Source organism: Chiloscyllium plagiosum, chromosome 10, assembly GCF_004010195.1.
Source record: "Chiloscyllium plagiosum isolate BGI_BamShark_2017 chromosome 10, ASM401019v2, whole genome shotgun sequence".
Lineage (NCBI taxonomy): Eukaryota > Metazoa > Chordata > Chondrichthyes > Orectolobiformes > Hemiscylliidae > Chiloscyllium > Chiloscyllium plagiosum.
In genome coordinates this window covers 80,206,771-80,231,441 of record NC_057719.1, presented here as the reverse complement: position 1 = coordinate 80,231,441, position 24,671 = coordinate 80,206,771, and the positions used below count along the sequence as shown (strand labels likewise).

Sequence of the window (24,671 nt, the reverse complement as noted above, 5' to 3'; positions counted from 1 at the left end):
CAGTCTGTTGGTTCCACTTCACACTCAACACTATATGAGCACTAGAGATGGCAGGAAAGGCCTTTTAGCTGGGGATTAATTCCCAACATCAACTGGCAACGGGATTGGAAGGATGTCCATATGCTTTCCCAATCTGGATTGAACGGGGTACGTTTAAATGCACCCCAGCACATCAAACATGAGGAGGCCACAAGATTCTGTTCACAGTTTTAGTAGATACCCTGATGTGCTCGTTATTAAATAATCCATTTATAAAACCAACCGTCCATATCGGTTCACACATGAAACAAAGTCTCACCAGACACATACCAAGTCTCCTGTTTTGTACGAGAGTATCTCTCAAGCTATAGGACCATAAGACCATAAGACATAGGAGTGGAAGTAAGGCCATTCGGCCCATCGAGTCCACTCTGTAATGCAATCATCGCTGATGGGACGGCAGAGTTAGTGTCAAAGCTGCCACATATTTCAGATGAAATCTTAAACCGAGGGGCTAACTCAGATGACTGTGAAAGAAAGATGTCATTGTTAGTACAGCCAAGGGAGTTCTCCCTCATGTCCAGGCCAGTATTGATTGTTCAGTCTCAGTGCTGAATTGGATTTTTGGGTTGAGTTTGAAGGCTGCTTATGCGATTTCTAGGTCTCCATGAAGCAACCTCACTGACGAAGCATTGCTAATCACGCCACATTATCACAACAGAGTAAAGGCGAGGTGGGTAGCCCCCTCTCTCTGCTGAGCGGGTGAGTGAACCCACACTTTGGCATTATTCTGCACCAAGCCTTCCAGGCTAACCTACCTATCAGCATTTCACAGGGACTGTTCCCCCGTACCACTCCTCCTCCACTCCCAACATCTTCCCACAGCCCCACAGCACCTTGCCTTGCAATCGCAGAAGGAGCAATACCTGCCTGTTTACCTCCTCTTTCCTCAACATCCTCAGACACACCTTCCAGGTGAAGCTGTGATTTACTTGCACTCCACTCAAACCAGTCCTACTGTGTTCAAGCTGCTCACAATGTGCGTGGTCTCCTCTACGCTGGGCTGACGAACACAGGCTGGGGTCGCTTTGTGGCATACCGATATCCTCTCTGCAAAAATGACCCTGAGCTTCCAGTTGCCTGCCATTTCAATACACCACCATATTCCCTGGTCAACCATCTCTGTCTAGTGAAGCTCAGCGCAAGCTGGACAAACAGCATCTCACTTTCCACTGGGGGACACTGCAGTCTTCAGGACTCAGTATCGTGTTCAGTAATTTTAAAACCTGAACATCTCCTTCTATATCCTTTACACATTTCCTTCCATATTCTTTATGCACCTCCACACACCAGGCCCTGTCGAGACATGGACTGCTTTCAGCGCAGCCAACCCACTTTCACCTACTTATGGTTCCTCATTATCAGCTTTTCTCCTTCCCTGGCTTACAATTATCTATCTCTTTGTCTGCCTAACTGTCCTTCCTCTCTCTCTGAGCTCGATCCCCACCCCGACTCTCACTCCTTTTTTAACCTCACCCACTGTCTTCAGCACATACCAAAACCTTTTCCAAGCTACCATCAGTTCTGAAAGAAGGTGCACTGGACCCGGAACATTAACTGTAGCTCTCTCTTTCTCTCTCCCCCCCGACAGATGGTGCCAGACCTGCAGAATTACTCCAGCTCACAGCAATCCTTCGGCACGGCCTGGCGATAACTCAGCGTGCAAGTGGATCCTGCCTGGACATTTCTGGAAAAGACTGGAGAGGTGGCAGCTGCAGCAGCGATGGGCTCACAGTCCAACGTGGGGAGAGCGAGCAGTGAGTCAGGTCCCCTGGAAAATAACAGGCAGCTGAGGTCTCCCAGAGAACAAGCTGAGCAGAGGACTCATCGAAGTCTGCTGGGCTTTTAACTTAGAGTCATAGAGATGTACAGCACGGAAACAGACCCTTCGGTCCAACCCGCTCATGCCGACCAGATATCCCAACCCAATCTAGACCCACCTGCCAGCACCCGGCCCATATCTCTCCAAACCCTTCCTACTCAAATACCAATCCAAATGCCTCTTAAATGCTGCAATTTAATTTTGTAAAAAGTTTCACAACATTTTTCCGATAGGAAGGAGACCAGAATTGCACGCAATATTCCAACAGTGGCCTAACCAATGTCCTGTAGAGCCACAACATGATCCTCCCAACTCCAGCACTCAATCCCTTTATTTTCCTCATTTAAGTTAAGATGGACTTGAATGCTAACCATTACCCCACTTCTTTATTTTTCTACTTATTCGATGGAAGTAATGCTTAACTTTTTGACTCTGTTTCGCTTATCATTGTGTACCTAAGCTTTTGGTATCTGGGTGTCTTGGCACCTAAAATGGTGTCGTGAGTGGCGACTTTATACACATTTCATGGTACTCCTGTACCTGAGTACACGTGACAATAAAATCAAGGCTTAAATCTGTTGATGGAATCTTGCTGTAATCTTTGGAGTCAGTCCAAAAGCAGGCACTTCCAAGTGTCTCCCACGCCAGATACAAACAGGGGAAGGCCTGTGCAAAAACTAGATCACTCACGCACCCACCCCCTCAAACACCATTTAGCCTGGCCTGTGACAGGGAGTGCAGAGCTAGCCTTGGGCTATTCAATCAGGTCAGGATTCACAATGCCAGAATGGAACAAAATTCACCCTAGGTAACGAGGGAATACCTTAGAGGCGACTTCTAAAGTTTTACATTGGCTTCGAAAGTGCTTGAGGTCCCAAGGCCATGAGTCGATACGTCTCAGTTAAGCTCAAAGATTATCAAATGCCACCGAGTTGGCTTATCAGTTTCAGGAACAGTACGTATCAGCTCAGATAGAGGCAGATTGCCTTCATAAAGTAATAAAAATAACTGTGTGTTTAATAACTAATCTTTCCTATTAGTTACATGAGACAGTACATCACTCCCAAGTTCACACCAACCCTAGTTCCTGAAGGGCAGGATGGTACAATGCTTCCATCTAGTGGCAGGCTGAAAATAACCTGCAAAGTTGGGAACAAACTTTTAGGGACATAGATTTGGTATACAGGAAGAAACTTCTCCCCTTTGGTGGAGGGATCAATGATCATGGGGCATAGATTTAAGCTAAAGGGGCAGGAACGAGGGTGGGGGGGAGAAGTGTGAGCATTTCATTTTTACTATTGAACACAAGACTTTAACGCTGGTCTCAGACGCGGCTGAAGCTTTCCAGTATTTCTGTTCTCAACAATGGATCTTTGCCAGTCTTCCCGGCGATCTTTCAGATTAAAGGTATTCCCGGAGGTTTTATCACATGACTTGCACAGCTCCCGTTCCCCCTCCCATAGCCATCCAATACCAATCAGAAAGCAAAGATTACCCCACTGGATGATGCTTGGCCACACTATATTTTTGCCCTATTTTAAAATATTTTTATATGTGGCAAAGAGAAATGTTTCAAGAACTAGGCCAAAGAAATATATATTTAAATGTCGCTGCAACTTTGCTTCTGGCCAGGGTCGCACACAACAGTGTGATGGGGGCTGATCTTCACTGCATGGGAACTCCAGGACAATCCTATAGCACCAGAAACCCTGGTAACTACAAATCCAGGCCCGCTCTGAGGCCGTGAGGCTACATAGATATGCTATGATAGAGTCTGTGTCCCAAATACACATGCCTTTTAATTCAAGAACACAGGGCCATACAAAGATAAGACCATTAGGAAATGAACTTATTCCAGTCCCACTGAACCAGGGACAATTGTCAGTGTCAGGAAGAACTCCACAGCCCCAGAGCTAGGCATGTAGGCTGGACATCCCAAAAAGTCTTGGAGTCATCAAAGGCTACAAAACAGAAAAAAGCCATTCCGTCTGTCAAGTCCACACAGGTCAAAAACAACGACCTAACGATTCTAAAACTATTTTCCAGCCGTTAACCCATAGCCTTGTATGCCCTTGCATTGCAAGTGCAAATAATTTTTAAATGTTATGAGGATTTTTGCCACTACCACCCATGCAGTCAGGGAGTTCCGCATTTCCATCACCCTTTGGGTGAAAGAGCTTTTCCTCACATCCTTCCTTCGATACGGGGCTCAAAACTGCTCACAATATTACAAACGCAGACTGACCAGGGCTTCATACAGCCTCAGCAGTACGTCCTTGCTCTTGCATTCTGGCCTACTCGAAATGATTGCTATCACTGAACCAGCCTTCCTAACTGCCAACTCAATCTGCACGTCAACTTTAAGAGAATCCCAAACTAGGAACCCCTTTATGCTTCAGATTCCTGAAGCCTTCCTCTTCCTACCAATGTGCATATCCTCACACTTTGCCGCATTGTATCCCATTTGCCACTACTTTGCCCACTCTCCTGGGCTGTCCAAGTCCTTCTGAAGCCTCTGCATCTCTTCAACACTATCTGCCTCCATCTATCTTTGTGCCATTAGCAAACTTAGCAACAATGCCCTCAATTCCTTCATCCAGATCGTTAATGTACAATGTGAATAGTTGTGGCCCCAATACAGACCCTGCAGAACTCTACCAGTCCCCATAGGGGCTGCCATCCTGAAAAAGACCCCTCGATCCCACTCTCTGCCAGTCAGCCGATCCCCTATTCATGACAGTACCTTGACCCTAATACCATGGGTTAATATCTTACTTAGCAGCATTTTGTCTTCTCCGGTATGACTTTCCCTTGATGAAGCCGTGCTGACTCAGCCCAATTTTCCCATCACTTCCAAGTAATCTCATCCAGCTCCTAAGTGTCACCCTCCAACCACTCTGATCACTAACCCACACAACCACCACTACCCCCCCTTGACTGTCAACCACTGACAACCCTCTCCCCCAACATGGCTCTTCTCTAACCTACTGCCTGCTCTCCTGCTTAGCCCCCTCCCATTCACCGTCCTCGTTCCCAATTAAACCCCTCCGATTGACCCATTCCAATCATCGTGCTCCCTCCCAGTCAATTCTGGATTGCTCCCTCCCTGGCCCCCATGATTTGTTCAGTCCCACTTCTTCCCCATCACCTCCAGCCGCCCCAATCCATCCACCTCACCCTCCCCAATCCAAGGCCTACCTCCAGCAGCCTCCATCAACATTCCTGTGGAGGCCTGGGAACTGGAGCAGCTCACCCAGCTGGTGTAAGTAAAGCCCAAGGTCTAATATCAGTACAGGCCTCTCATTTCTCACGGTGTGGAAGCAGGCCATTTGGCCCATCAATTCCAAACCGACCTTCCGAAGTGCATCCCACCCAGACCCACTCCCTACATTTCCCACGGCTAACCCACCTAACCTGCACACCTTTAGGAGGAAACCGGAGCACCCCTGGGGGGGGGGGGGACCCACGCAGACACGAGGAGAATGTGCAAACTCCACACAGACAGCCACCCGATGCTGGAATTGAACCGGGTCCCTGGCGCTGTGAGACAGCTGTGCTAACCACTGAGCTACCGTGCCACCCGCAAACATCTTTCTATATGCCCAAACTGTAAACAATATCTAATAAACAAGGGTGAAAAAAAACAAGTTAAGAATAACAATCGTGCAGGCAACCAGGTTACTGACACCCAAATTGTTCAGATAAAACAGAAGGATCTGTTTTCCCAAAGTGTCTCCAACTCCCAGTCATTCCTTAAAAACTATCATTTTAACAGAGGTCTTGGGTCACCTGATTCCTTATGTCATTTGCTGTCACATCTATACCAGTAAATATTACTATATGGTCCCTTGGGATGTTCTATTATCATTGTCGTGCTACCTAAGTGTATGCTATCATTATTGAATTGTTCTTATTTATTTATGAAGGGAGGGACAAACTTTACTGTTTAGTTCAGTATTTAGCACCAATCCCTAATTGCCCTTGAGAAGATAAGGGTGGGTTGTCTTCTTGGGACTGCTGCAGTCCCTTTAGCTTATGTACACCCAGTCAAAAAGAGAATTCCAAGATTTGATCCAGTGAGAGTGAAGGAATAGTAGTTTAATTTCAAGTTAGGACGGGGAACTTGCAGGACGGTGGCATTCCCATTTATCTGCTGCTCTTGCAGTGGTCAAGGTCACTGATTTGGGAGGTCTGTCATAGGAGCCTTGGTGAGTTACTCTAGTCATAGAGTCATAGGGTCCAACCAGTCCATAATCCCAAACTAAACTAGTCCTACCTGCCTGTTCCTGGCCCATATCCCTCCAAACCTTTCCTATTCATGTACTTATCCAAATTTCTTTTAAATGATGTAACTGTACCCACCACTTCCTCAGGAAGTTCATTCCACACACGAACCACCTTCTGTGTAAAATATTTGCCCCTAAGTCTTTATTAAAAATGTGCCCCCTAGTCTTGAAATCCCCCATTCTAGGAAAAAGACAACTACCATTAACTCTATCTATACCCCTCATTATTTTATAAACTTCTATCAGGTCACCTTTCAACCTCCTACGGTCCAGTGGAAAAAATCCCAGCCTTTCTTTATAACTCAAACCTTCCATACCCAGCAACATCCTGGTAAATCTCTTCTAAACCCTCTCCAGCTTAATAATATCCTTCCTATAACTGGGTGACCTGGACTGGACACAGTATTCCAGAAGAGGCCTCACCAAAATCCTGTACAATGTCATCATATGACTTCCCAACTCATGCACCCTGTGCTGCTGCCACTCTGCATCAGGGGTGAAAAGAATGAATGTAGAAGGTGGTAGGTGTAGTGACAATTGGTTTGCTTTGTCCTGGATGGTATCAAGCTTCTCAAGTGTTGTTGGAGCTGCACTCATTGAGGCAAGTGGGGACTGATCCATCACACCCCTGATTTGTGCCTTGTAGATGGTGGACAGGCTTTGGGGAGTCAGGAGGTGAGTTACTCACTGCAGAATTTCCTGCCCCTGACCTGCTCTTGTATCCACATGATTCATGTGGTGGGAACAGTTGAGTTTCTGACCAGTGACAATTGATGGTGGGGACGGTCAAATTGCTGAATGTCCAGGGTGATGTTTAGATCCTCCCTAGTTGGAGATGATCATTACCAAGTGCCTGTGTGGTATGAATGCTACTTCCACTCATTAACTAATAGAGATCACAAAGCACCTCACTCAAACGTAATCTGTTTCCTCCAATGATTGCTTAGCGCAATGGTTTGGATATTTGCACTGGAACTGTCACAAAGAGTAAACATTGGATCGACAAACTAATTTTAAAATAATTGCTTTGCACTGCAGCTCTTTGAACAGCCACATCCGTTCTGGAAGATTCTGGTTCTGCCATGTCCACTGCTGTTTGTTTGGAAAGTCAAAGACTGACCATTCCTCTCCAGCCAACTGCCCACTTGGGTGTGAAGGCAGGAATTAGTTCGGTGAACATTGCACCTCCTTCAGAATTTGCATTGTTCAATATTTCAACGTCCTCAGTCAAACAAGCTGGTTCAGTGTACATAGTTTGAATTTATGAAGTGGTGAATATAAGATTGGGACTGGAATGCTCCACACATTCAGGGCTGATCCCAGTTCGGTGAGTAGCACACTTGACTTAAAGATTAAAGAGGTCGTCATTGTCTTGGAACGACAGCGGGTGGGAGAGATATTAAATGAATATTTTGCATCAGTTTTTACTGTGGAGAAAGAAATTGAGGCCAGAGAGCTCAGTGAAATAAATATTGATGTTTTGTAAACAGTTTACATTACAGAAGGGAAAGTGCTGGAGGTCTGAGAAAATATGAAAGTAGATAAATATCCAGACCTGATCTAGTGTATCCCAGGATATTGTGGGACGTTAGGGAGGAAATTGCAGAACACTTTGCAGAAATATTTGTAACATTCATAACTATGGATGAGGTGCCTTCGGTGTCCAATATCGTGCCTTTGTTTAAGAAAGGATGTAAGGAGAAACCTGGGAACTATAGATCGGTGAGTCTGACTTCAGTGGTGGGGAAGATTAGATTAGATTACATTACTTACAGTGTGGAAACAGGCCCTTCGGCCCAACAAGTCCACACCGACCCGCCGAAGCGCAACCCACCCATTACCCCACATTTACCCCTTATTACCTAACACTACTGGCAATTTAGCATGGCCAATTCACCTGACCTGCACATCTTTGGACTGTGGGAGGAAACCGGAGCACCCGGAGGAAACCCACGCAGACACGGGGAGAATGTGCAAACTCCACACAGTCAGTCGCCTGAGTCGGGAATTGAACCCGGGTCTCTGGCGCTGTGAGGCAGCAGTGCTAACCACTGTGCCACCGTGCCACCCACCAAGATGTTGGAGGTGATTCTGAAGGATAGGATTTATATGCATTCGAAGAAACAAGGAATGATTAGGGATCGCCTTCACGGTTTTGTGAGAGGGAAATCATGTCTCACAAACCTGACCGAATATTTTTGAGGAAGTAACCAAGATTTATGAGGGCAGAGCAGTAGACATTCTTTACTTGGAGAAAGTGAGAGCTGTAGATGCTCGAGATCAGAGTCGAGAGTGTGGTACTGGAAAAGCACAGCGGGTCAGGCAGCATCCAAGGAGGAGGGGAATCAACATTTCGGGCAAAAGCCTTTGACATGGTAGACTAATTAGTAAGGTTAGATAACATGGGATTCAGAGTGAATTTGCCACTTGGATACAAAATTTGCTTAACGCAGGAGACAGGGACTGATGGTGGTATGTTATTTTTCAGAGTGGAAGTCTGTTCCCAGCTGTGTCCCACAGGGATCAATGATCGGTCCACTTTTATTTGTTGTTTATATTAATGATTTAGATGAGAATGACGAATGATGATAGGCTCGCGGATGACACCAAAATTGGTGGTGTAGTGGTCACTGAAGGTTATCTAAGATTACAAAGATATTTTGATCAGTTTGGGTCAATGGGCTCTGGAGTGGCAGATGGAGTTCAATTTGGATAAATGCAAGGTATTGCATTTTGGTAAAACAAACAAGGACAGAACTTATCCAGTTAAATGTAAGGCCTTGGGTAATGTTGTATAACAGAGGGACCTAGGGGTTCAAGTACATAATTCTTTCAAGTTTGCATCACAGGTAGATATGGTAGTCATGAAGGCATCCTTGCCTTCATGGCTCAGACCTTTGAGGATAGGAGTTGAGACCTAATATACAAGATGTTGGTGAGGCCTCTTCTGGAATACTGTATGCAGTTCTGGTCACTCTGTTATATAAAGGATATTATTAAGCTGGACAGGGTTCTGAAGGATCTAGATTAGAGTGGTGCTGGAAAAGCACAGCAGGTCAGGCAGCATTCAAGGAGCAGGAAAATCGACGTTTCGGGTAAAAGCCCTTCATCAGGAATAGCCCTCTACTCCTGATGAAGGGCTTTTGCCCGAAACGTCGATTTTCCTGCTCTTTGGATGCTGCCTAAAGACTGTGCTTTTCCAGCACCACTCTAATCTAGACTCTGGTTTCCAGCATCTGCAGTCCTTGTTTTTACCTAGGGTTCTGAAGATACTTACCAGGATGTTGCTGAAAATGGAGGGTTTGAATTATAAGGAGAGGCTGGATAAGCTGGGACTTTTTTCACTTGAGCGTAGACGGTCGAAGGGTGACCTTCTGGAGGTTTATACAATAGTGAATAGTACAGATAAGGTGAATGGCAGGTGTCTTTCCCCTAAGATGGGGGATTTCAAGACTAGTGGCACACTTTTAAGGTGAGAGGAGAAAGATTTAACAGAGACATGAGGGGAATTTTTTTTAAACACAAAGAGAGTGGTTCTTGTGTGGAACAAACTTCCAGAGGAAATTGCAGGCACATTTACAATGTTTACAAGACATTTGGATAACTACATGAATAAGAAATGTTTGCAGACCAAACCCAGGCAGGTGGGGCTAGTTTACTTTGGGATTTTAGTCAATGTGGACCAGCTGGACTGTAGGATCTGTTACTGTGCCGTATGATTGTATAATTGAGTCAGTCCCAGTCCATTTTAGAGATCTGAGCTTGCAATGTTGGCTAACAACCCCCTACTGCAGTGAGGCATTGTCAGGGGTGCCCTGTTTTCAAATGAGATGAAAAGCTATTTCCAAAATCCGCAGGAAACTCTGCACTGCGACCCAGTCACTCATTACTTCGCAACCAACATCACTAAAATTAGATTGTCTCGTCAGTGCTTTGATGTACTAAGGTGTTATACAAGAAAGTTAGTCTTTCTTTAATTGTATTCATCGTGGTCATCTTAAACAAACACGAGGCATGTCTGAAAAACTAAATCAGCTGTGCTGGATGCAGCATCATGAAACTAATATTTTCTGACCACATTGTGCACATTTTATTAAAACTTAATGTTTCCTCTAGTGATTGCTTAGGGCAATGGTTTGGATATTTGCATTAAAAGAATAAACACTGGATCGACAAATTAATTAAAAAATATTTGCCTTGCACTGCAGCTCTTCAAACAGCAACAGCCATCCTTTTAGATTCTGGCTCCATGCAAGTCAACTGCTGTTTGTTTAGAAAGTCAAAAGGCTGACCATTTCTTTCCTGTCAACTACCCACCTGGAGGTGAAGGCAGGAACTAAAAGTGAAGATCCCTCAATATCAACTGGGATTTGGCATTTTGAACTGCTGAGCTATTGTATGACTCTGAACAGGTACAATTTGGAATTATGTAAAATTTACACATCTTACACTCCACACATGCCTCTCTCTGACCTATTTAATAAAATCCAATCTGCAGTGTTTTCATTTATTTCATGACTGTGTCTCGGCTCCCTCTCAAAGTCACTTCCTGGTCTTAATTTCTGCATTCTAACCACTCTCTGGGTAAAGCAGTCCCTTATTAATGTATGCATTAATGACAATCCTGTAAATATGGCAATTAATGGTCATTTACCATGAAGTGGAACCATTTCAACAACTACTCAATCAAACTCCTTCATAAGTTTTGAAAACCCCCATCATGTCCAACCCCTTATCCTTATCTTTCCCTAAGCACAGAGGCCCAGGTAACTTCAGTCTTGCTTTCATCCTTTTGAACTTTTATTTGTACGTTCTCCAGTTCCCCTTTGTCTTTTCTTTTTGCCATCTAGCAAGCAGAACTACGCACATTATTCCAGTATGATCTAATAAAAGAGCGTATAGGAATGATTTCTTTAAAATCCATTCACAGCATATGGGCGTCACTGGCTAGGCCAGCATTTGTTGCCCATTGGGCAGTTTAGAGTCACCACTGAGAAAAGAACAGGAAACCACATCACCATCTGAAATGATGTCTCCACAGGAAATGACCACCAATGCTAGGAAACTCAAACATATAAACAGAAAGTGGGCTACACCACCAGTGCTTCATTCAGAGGCTCACTGAAAATGTTACCCAGTACGGTGACGAAACATCTGAAAATGAACCTTCCAGCTCAGCGAGCAAACCTACATTTAGAATCTCAACCTGAGCTACAAATCCTCTCAAAACTCGCTAGTCACCACATTTCTGTGGGTCCAGAGTCACATGTCAGCCAGACCAGGTAAAGACAGCAGTTTCCTTCCCTGAAGGGCATTAGGGAACCAGATGGGTTTTTCCCCAACAATTGACAATGGATTCATGGTCATCATTAGACTCTTAATTCCAGACTGTTTTATTTTATTGAATTCAAATTTCACCATCTGCCTTGGCAGGATTCAAACCCGAGTGCCCAGAACATTACCTGGGTCTCAGGATTAACAGTCCAACGATAAGACCACTCGGGTCATTGCCTCCCCTATCTTCTTAAACTTGAAATGTTTCAGGAAATATTTATAACGATGTTGCCAGTGTTGGAGGGTTTGAGCTATAGGGAGAGGCTGAATAGGCTGGGGCTATTTTCCCTGGAGCGTCTGAAGCTGGTGATATGCAAGTTTACAAAATCATGAGGAGCATGGAATGGGTGAATAGCAGGGTAGGATGGTCCAAGGACAAGAGGATATAGGTTTAAGGTGAGGGGTGAAAGATTACAGTAAAGGGACCTGAAGGGTAACTTTTTCATGCAGAGGGTGGTGTATGAATGGAATGAGTTTCCAAAGGAGGTGGTGGAAGCTGGTACAATTACAACATTTAAAAGGCACCTGGATGGAGAAATGAAAAGGAAGTATTTAGAGGGATATGGGCTAAATGCTGACGAATGGGATTAGATTAATTTAGGATATCTGGTTGGCCTGGACAGGTTGGATCAAAGGGTTTGTGTGCTCTACATCACTGTATACGTTATAAAATCATTTCCCCAATGCACAATTACATTTATGTAAAAAAGAATGCCAGTGCTTTTCTTGCATATAGATGGTCTTAGCCCAAAGTAGGCAATGAAAATGACCGAACTATGCCAACCACAGCACAACATGTAAGTACCCCAGGTTCCAAAGAACCTGATTGAGGTGTACTTGATCTGGCACTAAATTTGACCATTAAATATGCTTTTCACATCATCTTGCAGGTCTTTCTGAATATGCAAGGCTGTGGTTCACTGGTGACATTCACCTTGCTGAGACAAAGGTCACAGGTTAAGTTAAAATTCCACTTCAGAGGTAATGCAGGCCATCAGCCCCATTTAGTGCTGAGGGCATAATGTAATGTCGGACTTGCCTTCTTTCAAATCAGATGTTAAATCAAGGTCACATCTTCCCTCGTAGGCGGATGCAGAAGATCCAAAGAATAGCAAGGCTGGTACTCTGGCCAATTTTGATCCATCAGGCAATATGGCTGAATGGTCTTGCATGTTGCGAAATTAACTTATCTGCTCTTTATCACATTGCAGCTTGTGCAAGTTAGCTAGCATCTTCTTTTTCTATTTTACAAAGTGGAAACTGTGCTTCAATAAAATCTGTTAATCAGCTGTGAAACCTTTTTTCGGTTGTCTTGCCAGTATGGAAACTATTGTATAAACTGGGGAGTCCTGTCATCATTATCACGACAAAAGAAACAAAAGTGAGAGAGCTGCGAGGGTTTTTTTTTTCAAGAAAGAAACATTTAAACAGCAGCAATCTTAATACAACATTTTATTACTGCACCATTCCAATACACCTGCCACTTTCACAGGCAAAGTGCCAGTCAGCACCAATTTTAACACAGAATAAATAGCTCAAAATCAGAAAGCAAAATGCAACAAAACTCTCTATAAAGGGCAGTCCGTGTAGTACAGTACAGTAAAATCTAACCATTCGTCTCCCCTTTTAGTGATTCTTAGAGTAAAGGGACAACTAATGATATGGATACAGTATGGGGTCAACCATCATCTTTGCTGTCACCAATTTCCATTTCTGATCCATGCCAGGCAATATTTACAAAAGCTAGGTCCTGTGGATGCTAGAAATGCAAAACAAAACTTGAAAATGCTGAGAGAGATTACGCAGCAGGTTCCACTGAGGGCGGAACAGAGTGATTGTTTCAGGTCGATGAAAAATAAGATGTCTCGAGGGGGAGGCCAAGTGGGGATGGCAAAGATACCAACAGCTGCAGTGGGGAGTGGAGGAAATGAGTAGAGATTAAGGTCTGAAGCTGTTAAACTCCAAGTAAAAGCCCAGAAAATGCAGCCATTCCTGAAGCTTTGGCTAAGCTCCACTTGTATCAAAGAGGAGGGCAAGGGTTGAGAGGTCAGAGTGGGACGGAGAATTGAAGTGACAGAAAATCCAGAGGGTCACACTGGCAAACTGAGTGAGGCTGTCCCAGCCAGCGGTCACCCAGTCTGCATTTGGTCTTCCCGTTGTGCAGAAGGGCACGCTGTGAACTGTGAGTACAGTGCACTAAACAGAAGAAGTATAGGTAAAGCACCGTACAGCTGTAGATTGTTAAAGAAAGATTTTTCTCCCATCACCCTTGCTTCATTGACACATCATTTTAAAACAGTGCCCTCTCATTCATTTCTTTCACATGCAGGGGCAGTTTCTCCGGATCTATCCAACTCATCATGACTCTCAAAATCTCTCTCAAATCCCTCCTCGGCCTTCTTCTTTCCAAGGAGAACAGATCCAACCTCTTTAACCTTTTCCTCACAACTGAAGCCCTTGGATATTGTTTGATCCGCCAAGCATTCCGAGCATGTTTTTGGTCTCACTCCAGGCTGCGATTCCCTGGTTGCAGTCACATTGCTGGGTAACTGCCAACATAGGTTGGGTGTATTCCTGGAAATGTCAGCCTCCCACACTGCCATGGCAAACAGCACTTTCTTGCTCTCTCCAGCTCTCCTCATACAGACAGAGATATACAGCACAGAAACAGTCCAACACGTCTATGCCAACAAGACACCCTAAATTAATCTTGACCCCTTTTCCAGTACCTGGCCCATATCCCTCTAAACCCTCCTTATTCATGTATCCATCCAGATGCCTTTTAAATGTTGTAATTGTATCAGCCTCCACCACTTCTTCTAGCAGCTCATCCCATGCACGCACCACCCTCTGAGTGAAAAAGTTGCCCGTTAGATCCCCTTTTAAATCTTTCCCCTCACCTTAATTCCCTGGAGCGTCGGAAGCTGAGTGGTGACCATGTAGAGGTTTATAAAAACATGAGGGCTATGGATAGGGTAAATAGACAAGATCTTTCATGTGGATTAAGGGAGTCCAAAACTAGAGGCCATAAGTTTAAGGTGAGAGGGGAAGACATAAAAGGTACCTAAGGGGCAACTTTTTTACGCAGATGTGCTACGTGTATGGAATGAGCTGCCAGAGAAAGTTACAACATTTGAAAGGTATCTGGATGGATATATGAATAGGGAGAGTTTAGAGGGATATGGGCCAAGTACTGGCAAAGGGGACTAGATTAATTTAGAATATCTCATTGCCATGGACGGGTTAGACTGAAGGTCTCTCTGTAGCTCAAACTCTACAACCCTAGCAACATCCATGTGAATCTTTTCAAGTTTAACAAATTCTTTCCTAAGACAGGGTGACCAGAATTGAACGCAGCATTCCAACCAATGTCCTGTATGGCTGCAATATGATTTCCCCACTTCCACACTCTATGCTCTGACCAATAAAGGAAAGCACACCTTCTTCACTATGCTATCTACCTGCAACTCCACTTCCAAGGAGCTATGAATCTGCACTCCATAGAACATAGAACAATACAGCACAGAACAGGCCCTTCGGCCCACGATGTTGTGCCGAACATTTGTCCTAGCTTAAGCACCCATCCATGTACCTATCCAATTAGGTCTCTTTGTTCAGCAACACTCCTGAGGATCTTACCATTTAGTGTATAAGTCCTGATGACAAACAAAGGAAAGTGTGTGTAAAGAAAATCAAATCAAACACACCCTTCTCTTTAATGCCTTAATGCTGATCACCCCTCACCCCCCCCTACATCGAGTTGCTCACAGGAATGTCTGGATAATTCATCTTCAATGGATGGAGATTGCAGGCCAACCCTGGACATTACGCAACTCCCCGCGGTCTGCTTTAAAGCTGTTCTTCATCCATGAGCCTTGGGGGGAGCCAGGAGGTGAAGGATCGATCAGAGAGTTCAGCAGCTGAGTGCCATGGTTGTGTGCTGGGGGTGGGGTGGGGTGGGAGAAGGACCATTTAATGAAGTGGTGAGAGGGCATTCCCTGCTCCTTGCCCTCTCCACAGATGCCTGCTGTATAACTGCCCAAACATGCAGTGGGTGAAACTTTAACTGCCAACCTAATTCTCTAAGTGTATCCTTACATTCCTTTCTGCTCTCTGTACTTATCTATGTTTCACTTCAACACACCTATGCTATTTACCAAAACCATTTCACATCACACCATGTTCCACGTCACCCACCCCTCCCCATTCTTGGATGAAGACTTCAATTCCTTATTGGATTTATTAATGACTATCTCAGATTTTTTGAGCCCCAGGAATTTCCCTGAAATACAAACTTTCTCTCTCTAAATCTGATGTATCAAGTCCATAAGAGGGATAAGATGTGGGAGTAGAAGTATGCTATTTTATATACTTAAAGAAGCTTTTGCTGTCTGACTTGACATTATTAGCAAGTTTACAATCAACATTATTTTCTTCTTTTTTTGGTGGTTTTTAAAACTTTTCTAATCCTTTAGCTTACCACCAATCTTTGCTACACTGTATTTTTTTCTTTCAATCTGATGCTGTCCTTACCTTCACTGGATAACTACCCCTTCCTGAAATCTATCTTTCTTGCTGAAATATCTCTTTGCTGTGAGACATCAATTATCTTCTTAAACATCTGCCCTTGTGCTTACACTGTCTCTGCTGCTAAATTCCTTACACGGTCCACTCCAGCAAGCTCACTTCTTATTCTATTCCAATTGCCCTTATTTGAGTTTATCGCAACTGTCTCTGACCTGAGTTTCTCCCTCTCAAACCTCATGCTAATTTCTACCATGTTATGGTCACTGTTCCCAAGGAAACAGGGAGATCATTTGTAATCTGGAGGTCATTTATTAAACACGCCTGATTACCACGTTATCAGATCCAAAACAGCTTTATCCCTGGTCGGATCCACAACATATTACTCGAGGAAGTCTTCCCAAATACACTTTTCCTCATGGCTAAGTCTGCCAATTTGATTTTCCCAATCTATGTGATGATTAAAGTCATCCATGATTAATGTACTGCCTTTTTTTAAAAACACATATTCATTATATCCTGATTTATTCTCTATCCTACCAAACAACTACTCCCATGAGTGACTTCTTCCAATTATTTCTTACGTCAATCCATATGGAATCTACATCTTTCAGTTCAAGATCATTCCTTGCTATCATTTTAGTTCTATCCTATATTTACAAAGCGACCCCACCACCTTTCTTACCTGCCTGTCCTTCTCAGAAGTTCACATGCCCCTGAATATTTAGGAGAAAGCGAGGTCTGCAGATGCTGGAGATCAGAGTTGAAAATGTGTTGCTGGAAAAGCGCAGCAGGTCAGGCAGCATCCAGGGAACAGGAGAATTGACGTTTCGGGCATAATCCCTTCGGGCTTATGCCCGAAACGTCGATTCTCCTGTTCCCTGGATGCTGCCTGGCCTGCTGCGCTTTTCCTGAATATTTAGGTCCCTTCGTACATAAAAGGCGTCCATCAGATTATCTCCTCATTCTTCTGTTTTCAAGAATAATCATAACCTCTCAGCCTGTTTTCAGGATTGTACATCTTCTACCTTCACCAGTACCTTTATATACTCTTACAGAGACAGACCTCTATGTAGTACTGAGTGCGATCAAACCAAAAATCTCTACAGATTTAATGTAACCTCTCTGCTTTGCATGGATACTTTCAGTGTTCAGAATTGTTAGTACAACCCACTGGACCAGAAGTAGGGACACTATGACTGCACAGCAAAATCCCTGCTTTCAGAGCTTTACCCTAAGCATCTAGATTACTGTACAAATGACAATTTCACTGTGCCACTGTTATCTCTGCTTGCTTTATAGTTATCGTTGAGAATGTACGCCAGTGGTGTGCTTGTATTCTTGACTGACTTATTAAACTTTGATTGTCAAGTGGAAAAGCCCAGAGCAATGGTGATGATCAATAGCTAGTCAGAGTAGTTTAGGCAATTCAGGAAGCATCCTATATTCAGGAGCTGGGAGCAAATTACTGCAGATCCCAGAATCTGTGCTGAAAACAACAAATGCTAGAGATCACAGCGGGTCAGTCAGCATCCATGGGGAGACAGAGAGAAAGAGCAAACTAATGTTTTGTTGACCCGCTGTGATCTCCAGAATTTGATTTTTTTCACTGTATTCAGGATGTCTAACTGAGGGGTTTTTGACCTGCCACTGGACTTGAACTGCAAATAAACCTCCAGTTTCCGTTGCACCGTGGGCGGCACGGTGGCACAGTGGTTAGCACTGCTGCCTCACAGCGCCTGAGACCCGGGTTCAATTCCCGCCTCAGGCGACTAACTGTGTGGAGTTTGCACGTTCTCCCCGTGTCTGCGTGGGTTTCCTCCGGGTGCTCCGGTTTCCTCCCACAGTCCAAAGATGTGCAGGTCAGGTGAATTGGCCATGCTAAATTGCCCGTAGTGTTAGGTAAGGGGTAAATGTAGGGGCAGGGGTGGGTTGCGCTTCGGCGGGTCGGTGTGGACTTGTTGGGCCGAAGGGCCTGTTTCCACGCTGTAATGTAATCTAATCTACACTACACCGTCTTCTGAGTCAGAATATCACAGGTACAAATATGACATCACAGCCTTAAGCCCAGATCCGGGCTGACACCCCGTTGCAGTCCCGAGGAAGGATGATAGTGCCAACTTTCATGTGAGATCCTGAATTCAATCCCTGCCTGTCCTTTCAGGCAACTGTAAACGATCCCATGCCACTGTTTTGAAAAGACCCGGGGAGTTTTCCTTGCAAATATAATCTCTGAACCAATTAACCACTAAAAGCTAATTACTGTTTTTGTACAGCACATTAATTAGGAACTGGAGTGATTGGGCTTGGATTTAGATAAGAAGTCTTATCACAGGTTTAAGGTTGATATATGGCAAAAAGAAGATTTTAGGAGAAAATAAGGACTGCAGATGCTGGAGAATCAGAGTTGAAAATGTGGAAAAGCACAGCAGGTCAGGCAGCATCCGTGGCTCAGGAGAATCGACGTTTCGGGCATAAGCCCTTCATCAGGAATATACGAGTCATTAGTACAAACAATTTTGTAAGCTAGCGCATGGAAAGGATGAGGTGGGGAGCTAGGGTGCAAAATGCATTGGGGTTTAAAAAAATTGATGGTTCTTTGGGGTTTCATATTTAGATGGATGTAGATTGCGTTAAACCAAATGATATTTTGTTTAGATTGCATGTGAACGGATGAGGATTGGAGAACTGTTGTGTTAGAAATGGATGGGAAAGAGGTCAGGTTGTGGTTGTGTGATTAAGGGGCGTGACAATGTTGTAGCTTTAAAAGATTACTTTGTTTTTTTTTAAAAGTGAGATTGCATGAGAGCGCCAAGAGATCTGTAAGGGAGTAAACAGCTGGAGAGACCGCAGGGTTTCTTTTTAGAGTTGGAACAATAGAAGCAGCCTGAGTGGGTGTGGTCAAGCTCTCAGAGAACCAAAATCTTTAGCTTTCAGCAGTTGCTGATAGGGTCTTTAAGAAGTGAAAGCCATTCTTTCCCTCTCTAGGTTAAGCTGGGTATTCTCTGCTGCTACAGGAGCTGCATATGAGACAAGCTGTGTTTTGAATATGCTGACACAGTTAATTAGTAGTAGTTGCTGTATCTATTATCCTGTTTGGTTTTCCAATAAAGCTAACTTATTCACAATTCCTTCTTTTGTTGTATTTTAACTATATTGGATGACTAGAGTGCATTTTGCTTTAAACTCAGTAGTTTGGCCAAGCAAATTGCATCTGGAATGCAACCCCTTACGTTTACCTTTAAAGTTAAAAAAAATTAGGACGTAGACTATCTTCTGCATAGTTTGAGAGGGTTTGTTCTAGTCCACAACAGGAGTCACAGCTACTGATACCTGACTGTTATGAAAAGATACTCCCTATGAACAGAAAAGTTAAAAACAAGGTTCAACAATTTTGAAGAAGTGCTTCAACTTAGTGGATAATTTGAACATAATTTATTACAGGTGGTGGAGATCTTGCCTTCTACCTGGTAGCAATTCCATGCCATCTCTCTCAAGGAAGGCCAACCTGTATTAAATATCAATTAATCAGGCATTTAACTGAGACAGCGGCAGGTCACCCCTAGCATCAAGGGTACCAGAGGGATATAAATCCCAGACACCAATCAACAATGGACTAGCTGCTCCTAATGCTCAACTGCACTACTTGGGATACAATGCTTTGACAAGGAATGAATGTGCAAAAATGCAGAAATAAAGGAGCAATTAAAAACAAGAATATGAAAGGTTAAGGCAGTGGAGTGATAGGGAGGGGCAAGGCCACGGAAGCTTGCGAACAGGATGAAGGCAAGCACCACTTAAGAACTGTAACCCAATAAGGATTTTGCAGCTTTTGCTGTCACAATAGCTTCTGTGGATGAATTAATTAAAAAGCAAAGTGAATATGTTGAACATTTTGGCAAAAAAAGGATAATTTGGGAGGACGGGAATGTGTAAGCAGCATGATTTGTGAAGAACCTACACAATGTGACTCATGTAATTGCTATTATTTCTACGTGTGTGCCTACAAACTTGCCGGGTGGGCACAATGTTGGGAATGGTCAGGCAGCATCCAGGGAACAGGAGAATCGACGTTTCGGGCATAAGCCCTTCTTCAGGAATCCTGAAGAAGGGCTTATGCCCGAAACGTCGATTCTCCTGTTCCCTGGATGCTGCCTGACCTGCTGCGCTTTTCCAGCAACACATTTCCAGCTCTGATCTCCACCATCTGCAGACCTCACTTTCTCCACAATGTTGGGAATGCCACCTCGATAGTCTGCTTTCTTCTCACACTGAACAGATGGCACTGTGGACAGAGTGTACGTAGGGTGGCAAAAATTCACAATTCCTATCCCGTCTTTGATCGATTCTCCTGTAAAAATCAGATTGAGATGTTTTGACTGGGAGAGGGGGAGGAGCAAGTCCCAGTTGATGATGGCTTTGTCAACACTTCAATGTTTTAAAGGTCAGTCTCAGGATATGAGATCACACTGACAAGGCTGATGTACACACTCAACCATAGCCACCCTGAGAAGATGGTGAGACTATGCCTTGCCTTTTAGGCCGCTTCCAAGGGCAGTTAAGGGTTCAATGTGACACTGGAGTCACATACATAGGCTGGTTTCTCATTAAGTTTTGAGCAACTGTCCGACAACCTCCTGGACTCTTTTCTTTCTCACTGTACCAGTTTATTTCCAGACTTTTAAAAGTTCTCCAATTATCACAGTGCTCCTGAAACTCACCTCCTGTTCTTTACTAGTCCACTAGCAATAGCAACAATACAAGGGTGCGTGTGATTAACTATGACAGCTTTGGTTAATTCAACAACGATCTCGCCAATGTTATTGACAAACATTCAACACCACATCAATATATTTGTGGTGAAGGTATGTTTACTGTACATGTCCACTCTTAAAAATTATTAAATAAAATTTGTTAATGAACGGAGGAGCCCCTAATGTGGCACTGTAGAATCATAGAATAGAATTGTAGAATCTCATAGAATCACTAACAAATAACCACTTTCAAAGGAAACTTAGATTTAAATTAAATAACATTCTGGGGATGGCGTGGAGGTAAAGAGATGAAGCACTCCAATAGTGTAGTATATACTATATGTATATATGTGCTCTCTTTCGTCATCCCTTTCACCATCCCTCCCATTATCCCTGGTCCACAAGGCATCAATCCACTTAACAGACCAGACAGCAGATGCTTCATATGAAATTCAATCCCTGAATGGATCAATATTCCCATAACGCAAATAAATACCAAAGGGAAGGACTGGGATGTGAGAAAATAGTAGTTGGGTGGGGAATCAATCGGAGAGACTCCTTCCCCAAACACACAGGATATGGGACACTTCTGTGGTCACAGCCGCAATGCTAACCAGATAAGGCTGGATTTCAAAATGGAACCTTAACCTGAGGAATAGCAATTTCCCATCTTTCGGGTCCGATTACTGATTACATATTCCTGAGTTCGGACGAAACCATTCCCATTCACCACTCCACCTCATTTCCCACTCGTTTCCAGCCTTTCCAGTACCTGAGTTCACTTCTCTGTTCACTCGCAATCCAAATTCGCTGCCGTACCAACCACACTTTTCAACAATCTACACTCACTCAGTACATCCATTCACTGTAAACCTAAAAGTTCAAACTTATTGCACTAACTTTGTTTGATCAAAACTGATGTAAGTGGACCAGATAAAGGATTTTTCCTACGAAGATCCCAGCAGCTTGGGCGAACGAGGTTAGACCAGAGTTAAGACATTCCAGTGTTTAAACGGTAACTTTGAAACTAAAAAAAGAATCTACAGCGACTGTGTACCGTATAGATTGGTCCTGCGAGAAAGGATCTTGGCCATATCGTATGGAACAAGATATCCCTTCCATAGACGAAGTTTAGTAGCTGCCAACGTTTCATACCCATTAAAAGGAGCACAGGGCTGTACAAACATTCAGCTGAATAAGTGTTAAAGCCTGATAAAGGCAACTTTAAATCAAAGACACCCTTTGCCCAGTTGCTCAATTGTGCTCTGTACCCTTTTCAACATCAAAGCATTACGCACATGGTATGCTGCACAACACACTGAATCTCCCGCAATATAAACAGTTATATATATAAAAAAAGGGCAGACTTTGGGTTGGTTCCCTGGATGAGCGCAGAGGTTGAGAGGGGGGAACTCTGCCCGGCCTACTTTTTGTCCAGGTGGGCATGCAGTTCTGCCTCGAGGGCCATCTTGTCGAAAGTCCTGGTGTTTATTTCCAGGCGCACCTTGTCCCGGATTTGGAAGGAGGCCCTGGCCAAGGACCGCGAGTTCTCCAGGGCGATCTGCCTCTCCCGGAAGATGCGTTCGCTCTTCTCCAGCTTCCTGCTGATGGAGTCCTGGATCTCCCTCCGCTTGCACTCCTCGTCCTCCTGCAGCTTCGTCCTGTTGAGCCGGTGCACCCGCTCCCGCTCCGCCCTGCTCTCCACGGCCCTGCGGGACACCTCGTGGATCTTCTCCTGGGCCACCTGGGTCGCGTGCTGCAGCCTCCTGTCGGCGGCTCGCGCCAGCGCCTCCAGGTGCTGCTGGTGCTCCCGCTCGTGCTGCTCGGCGGCCACCCTCGCGCGCCGGATCTGCAGCTCCTCGCGGCTGGCCCTCTCCCTCAGCTCCCTGTTGCGCTTCTCCACCAGCTGCTCGTACTTCTCCTGCGAGCGGGCCAGCTTCTGCTCCAGGGACCGCCTCAGCACCTTCCTCTCCATCTCCACCTCCCTGGAGATCTCCCGCAGGGCGGCCTCGTGCTTCAGCCGCTCCACCGCGTTGGCCAGCTTCCTCTGCTCGGCCTGCCTCTGCTCCTTCTCCTCCTTCTTGTGCCCGGCCAGCGCCAGCTTCTGGTGCAGCAGCCGGCCGCGCAGCTGCACGCCCGCCTCGTCCTCGAGCTCCTGGGCCCTGAGCTGCTGCTCCTGCTGCGCCTTCCTCTCCCGCGCCTCGAGCCTCGCGTGCTCCCGCCGGCCCCGCCTCTGGCGCTCCTGGCTGCCCGCCAGCAGCCTCCACTTCTCCTCGTGCAGGGCGGAGCGCTGCTGCCGGACGCTGGCCGCCTCGCCCTGCTCGCGGCTCAGCTGCGAGCGCCGCGCCTCGCGCCGGCTCTCCCACGCGCGCTGGCCGTGCCGCAGCGCGCTCTGCCGCTCGCGCTCCTCGGCCTCGCGCCTCGCCGCCTCGCGCCGGCGCCGCGCCTCCCACTCCACGTGCGTGCGGTGGCTGCGGCTGCTCAGCAGCTCCTCCTCCTGGTGCCGGGCGAGCATCAGCGCGGCGATCTTGCGGTCCCGCGCGGGCACCTCGGCGCGCGCGCTCCGCCGCACCTCGCGCGCCATCCGGGCCACCTTCTGCGCGGTCTCCGGCGACTGGCACAGGTCGCCCAGGCTCAGGCTCTTGCCCAGGCCCCAGGCCTGCACCGGCCGGCCCCGGGGCACGGCGCCGCTCCACGCGCCCGCCTCCCGGGCGGCCGCCGAGGAGCAGGAGGAGGCGCCCGAGTCCGAGGAGGCCACCTCGCCGCCCGCCGGCGGCTTCCTCTGCAGTTGGTCCACCGACTGGCTCCTGGAGCGGCCCGGGCCCGGGCCCAGGCCCAGGCTGCGGGCCCGGCCGGGGCTCGGGGAAGGGGGCAGGCTGTTCCTGAGCAACCCGCCTCCGCCCGCTCTCCTCCTCCTCCTCCTCAGGCCCTCCTCCTCCTCCTCCCGGATGATCTCCTCCCTCTCCTGCCTGCAGTCCCTCAGCTTCCTGCGGCGGTCCCGCTCGTAGACCTCGTAGAGGCCGCTGGCCACCCTCATGGAGCGGCCCGGCGCCCCGCGGGCGAACTCGTTGACGCCGCGGTGCAGCAGCTCCACCGGCCTGACCCCGCAGCGGGCGCAGGCCTCCAGCGAGCGCGGGCTGGTCAGCACGTAGCGGCTGCCCTCCGCCTCCGAGCTGTCGAAGTTGTCCAGGTCCAGGCGGAACATCGGCGACTCCTGGCGCCGGGGCACGCCGCCCGGCGAGGCCCCCGGAGGCTCGGCGCTGGCGTCGCCGGCCGCCCGCACCATCCCGGCGGAGGCGGCGGCGGCGCGGGGCACGCCGCCCGGCGAGGCCCCCGGAGGCTCGGCGCTGGCGGCGGCGGAGGCGGCGGCTTCGGGGAGGGAGCCCATTCCTCAGGCGGCGGCGGCGGTGGCTGGGGCGGGGGGGACACGGGCTCCTGGCTCGCAGCCCCCGAGGGCGCTCATTGACACAGCGATTATATAAACTCAGGCAGCAAGGAAACAGCAGCATTTACCATCATCAGCCATTGGACAGCTCCCTCCACATTCACCCCTCTCACTGTCTCCATTTTCTCAGCTTTTTCTCTCTCAATTCCTCTTCTGTCTGTATTTCTCCTCTTTTCCTCTCGCTCTATTCCTCCTCTTTTACTCCGATTTCCTTTTTCTCTCTGGTACTCCTCTTCTCGCTGTATTCCTTCTCTCCCGGTATTCCTCCTCTCTATGTATTCCTCTTTTTCTCCATTTCTCTTTCTCTCCCTCTTCTCGCCGTATTCCTTCTCTCTCTCTCTCTCTCGGTGCTCCTCTCTGTAGTCCTCTTTCTTTTTTCCTCTGCGTTTCTCTTTCTCTCTGTATACCTCTTCTCGTCGTATTCCTTCTCTCTCTCTCAATATTCCTTCTCTCTCTCTGTATTCCCC

General features: G+C 46.4%; 1 protein-coding gene across 1 annotated transcript in view; it reads right to left on the bottom strand.

Moving 5' to 3' along the window:
- The window catches only part of LOC122554012 (coiled-coil domain-containing protein 177-like), a 61,050-nt gene extending 36,903 nt beyond the window's left edge, over positions 1-24,147 (bottom strand). Inside the window, exon 1 of the mRNA XM_043698497.1 lies at positions 22,187-24,147. Coding sequence (XP_043554432.1) covers positions 22,187-24,147 — 1,961 coding nt within the window. The remainder of the gene's footprint in view (positions 1-22,186) is intronic.
- Between the last annotated feature and the right edge of the window lie 524 nt (positions 24,148-24,671).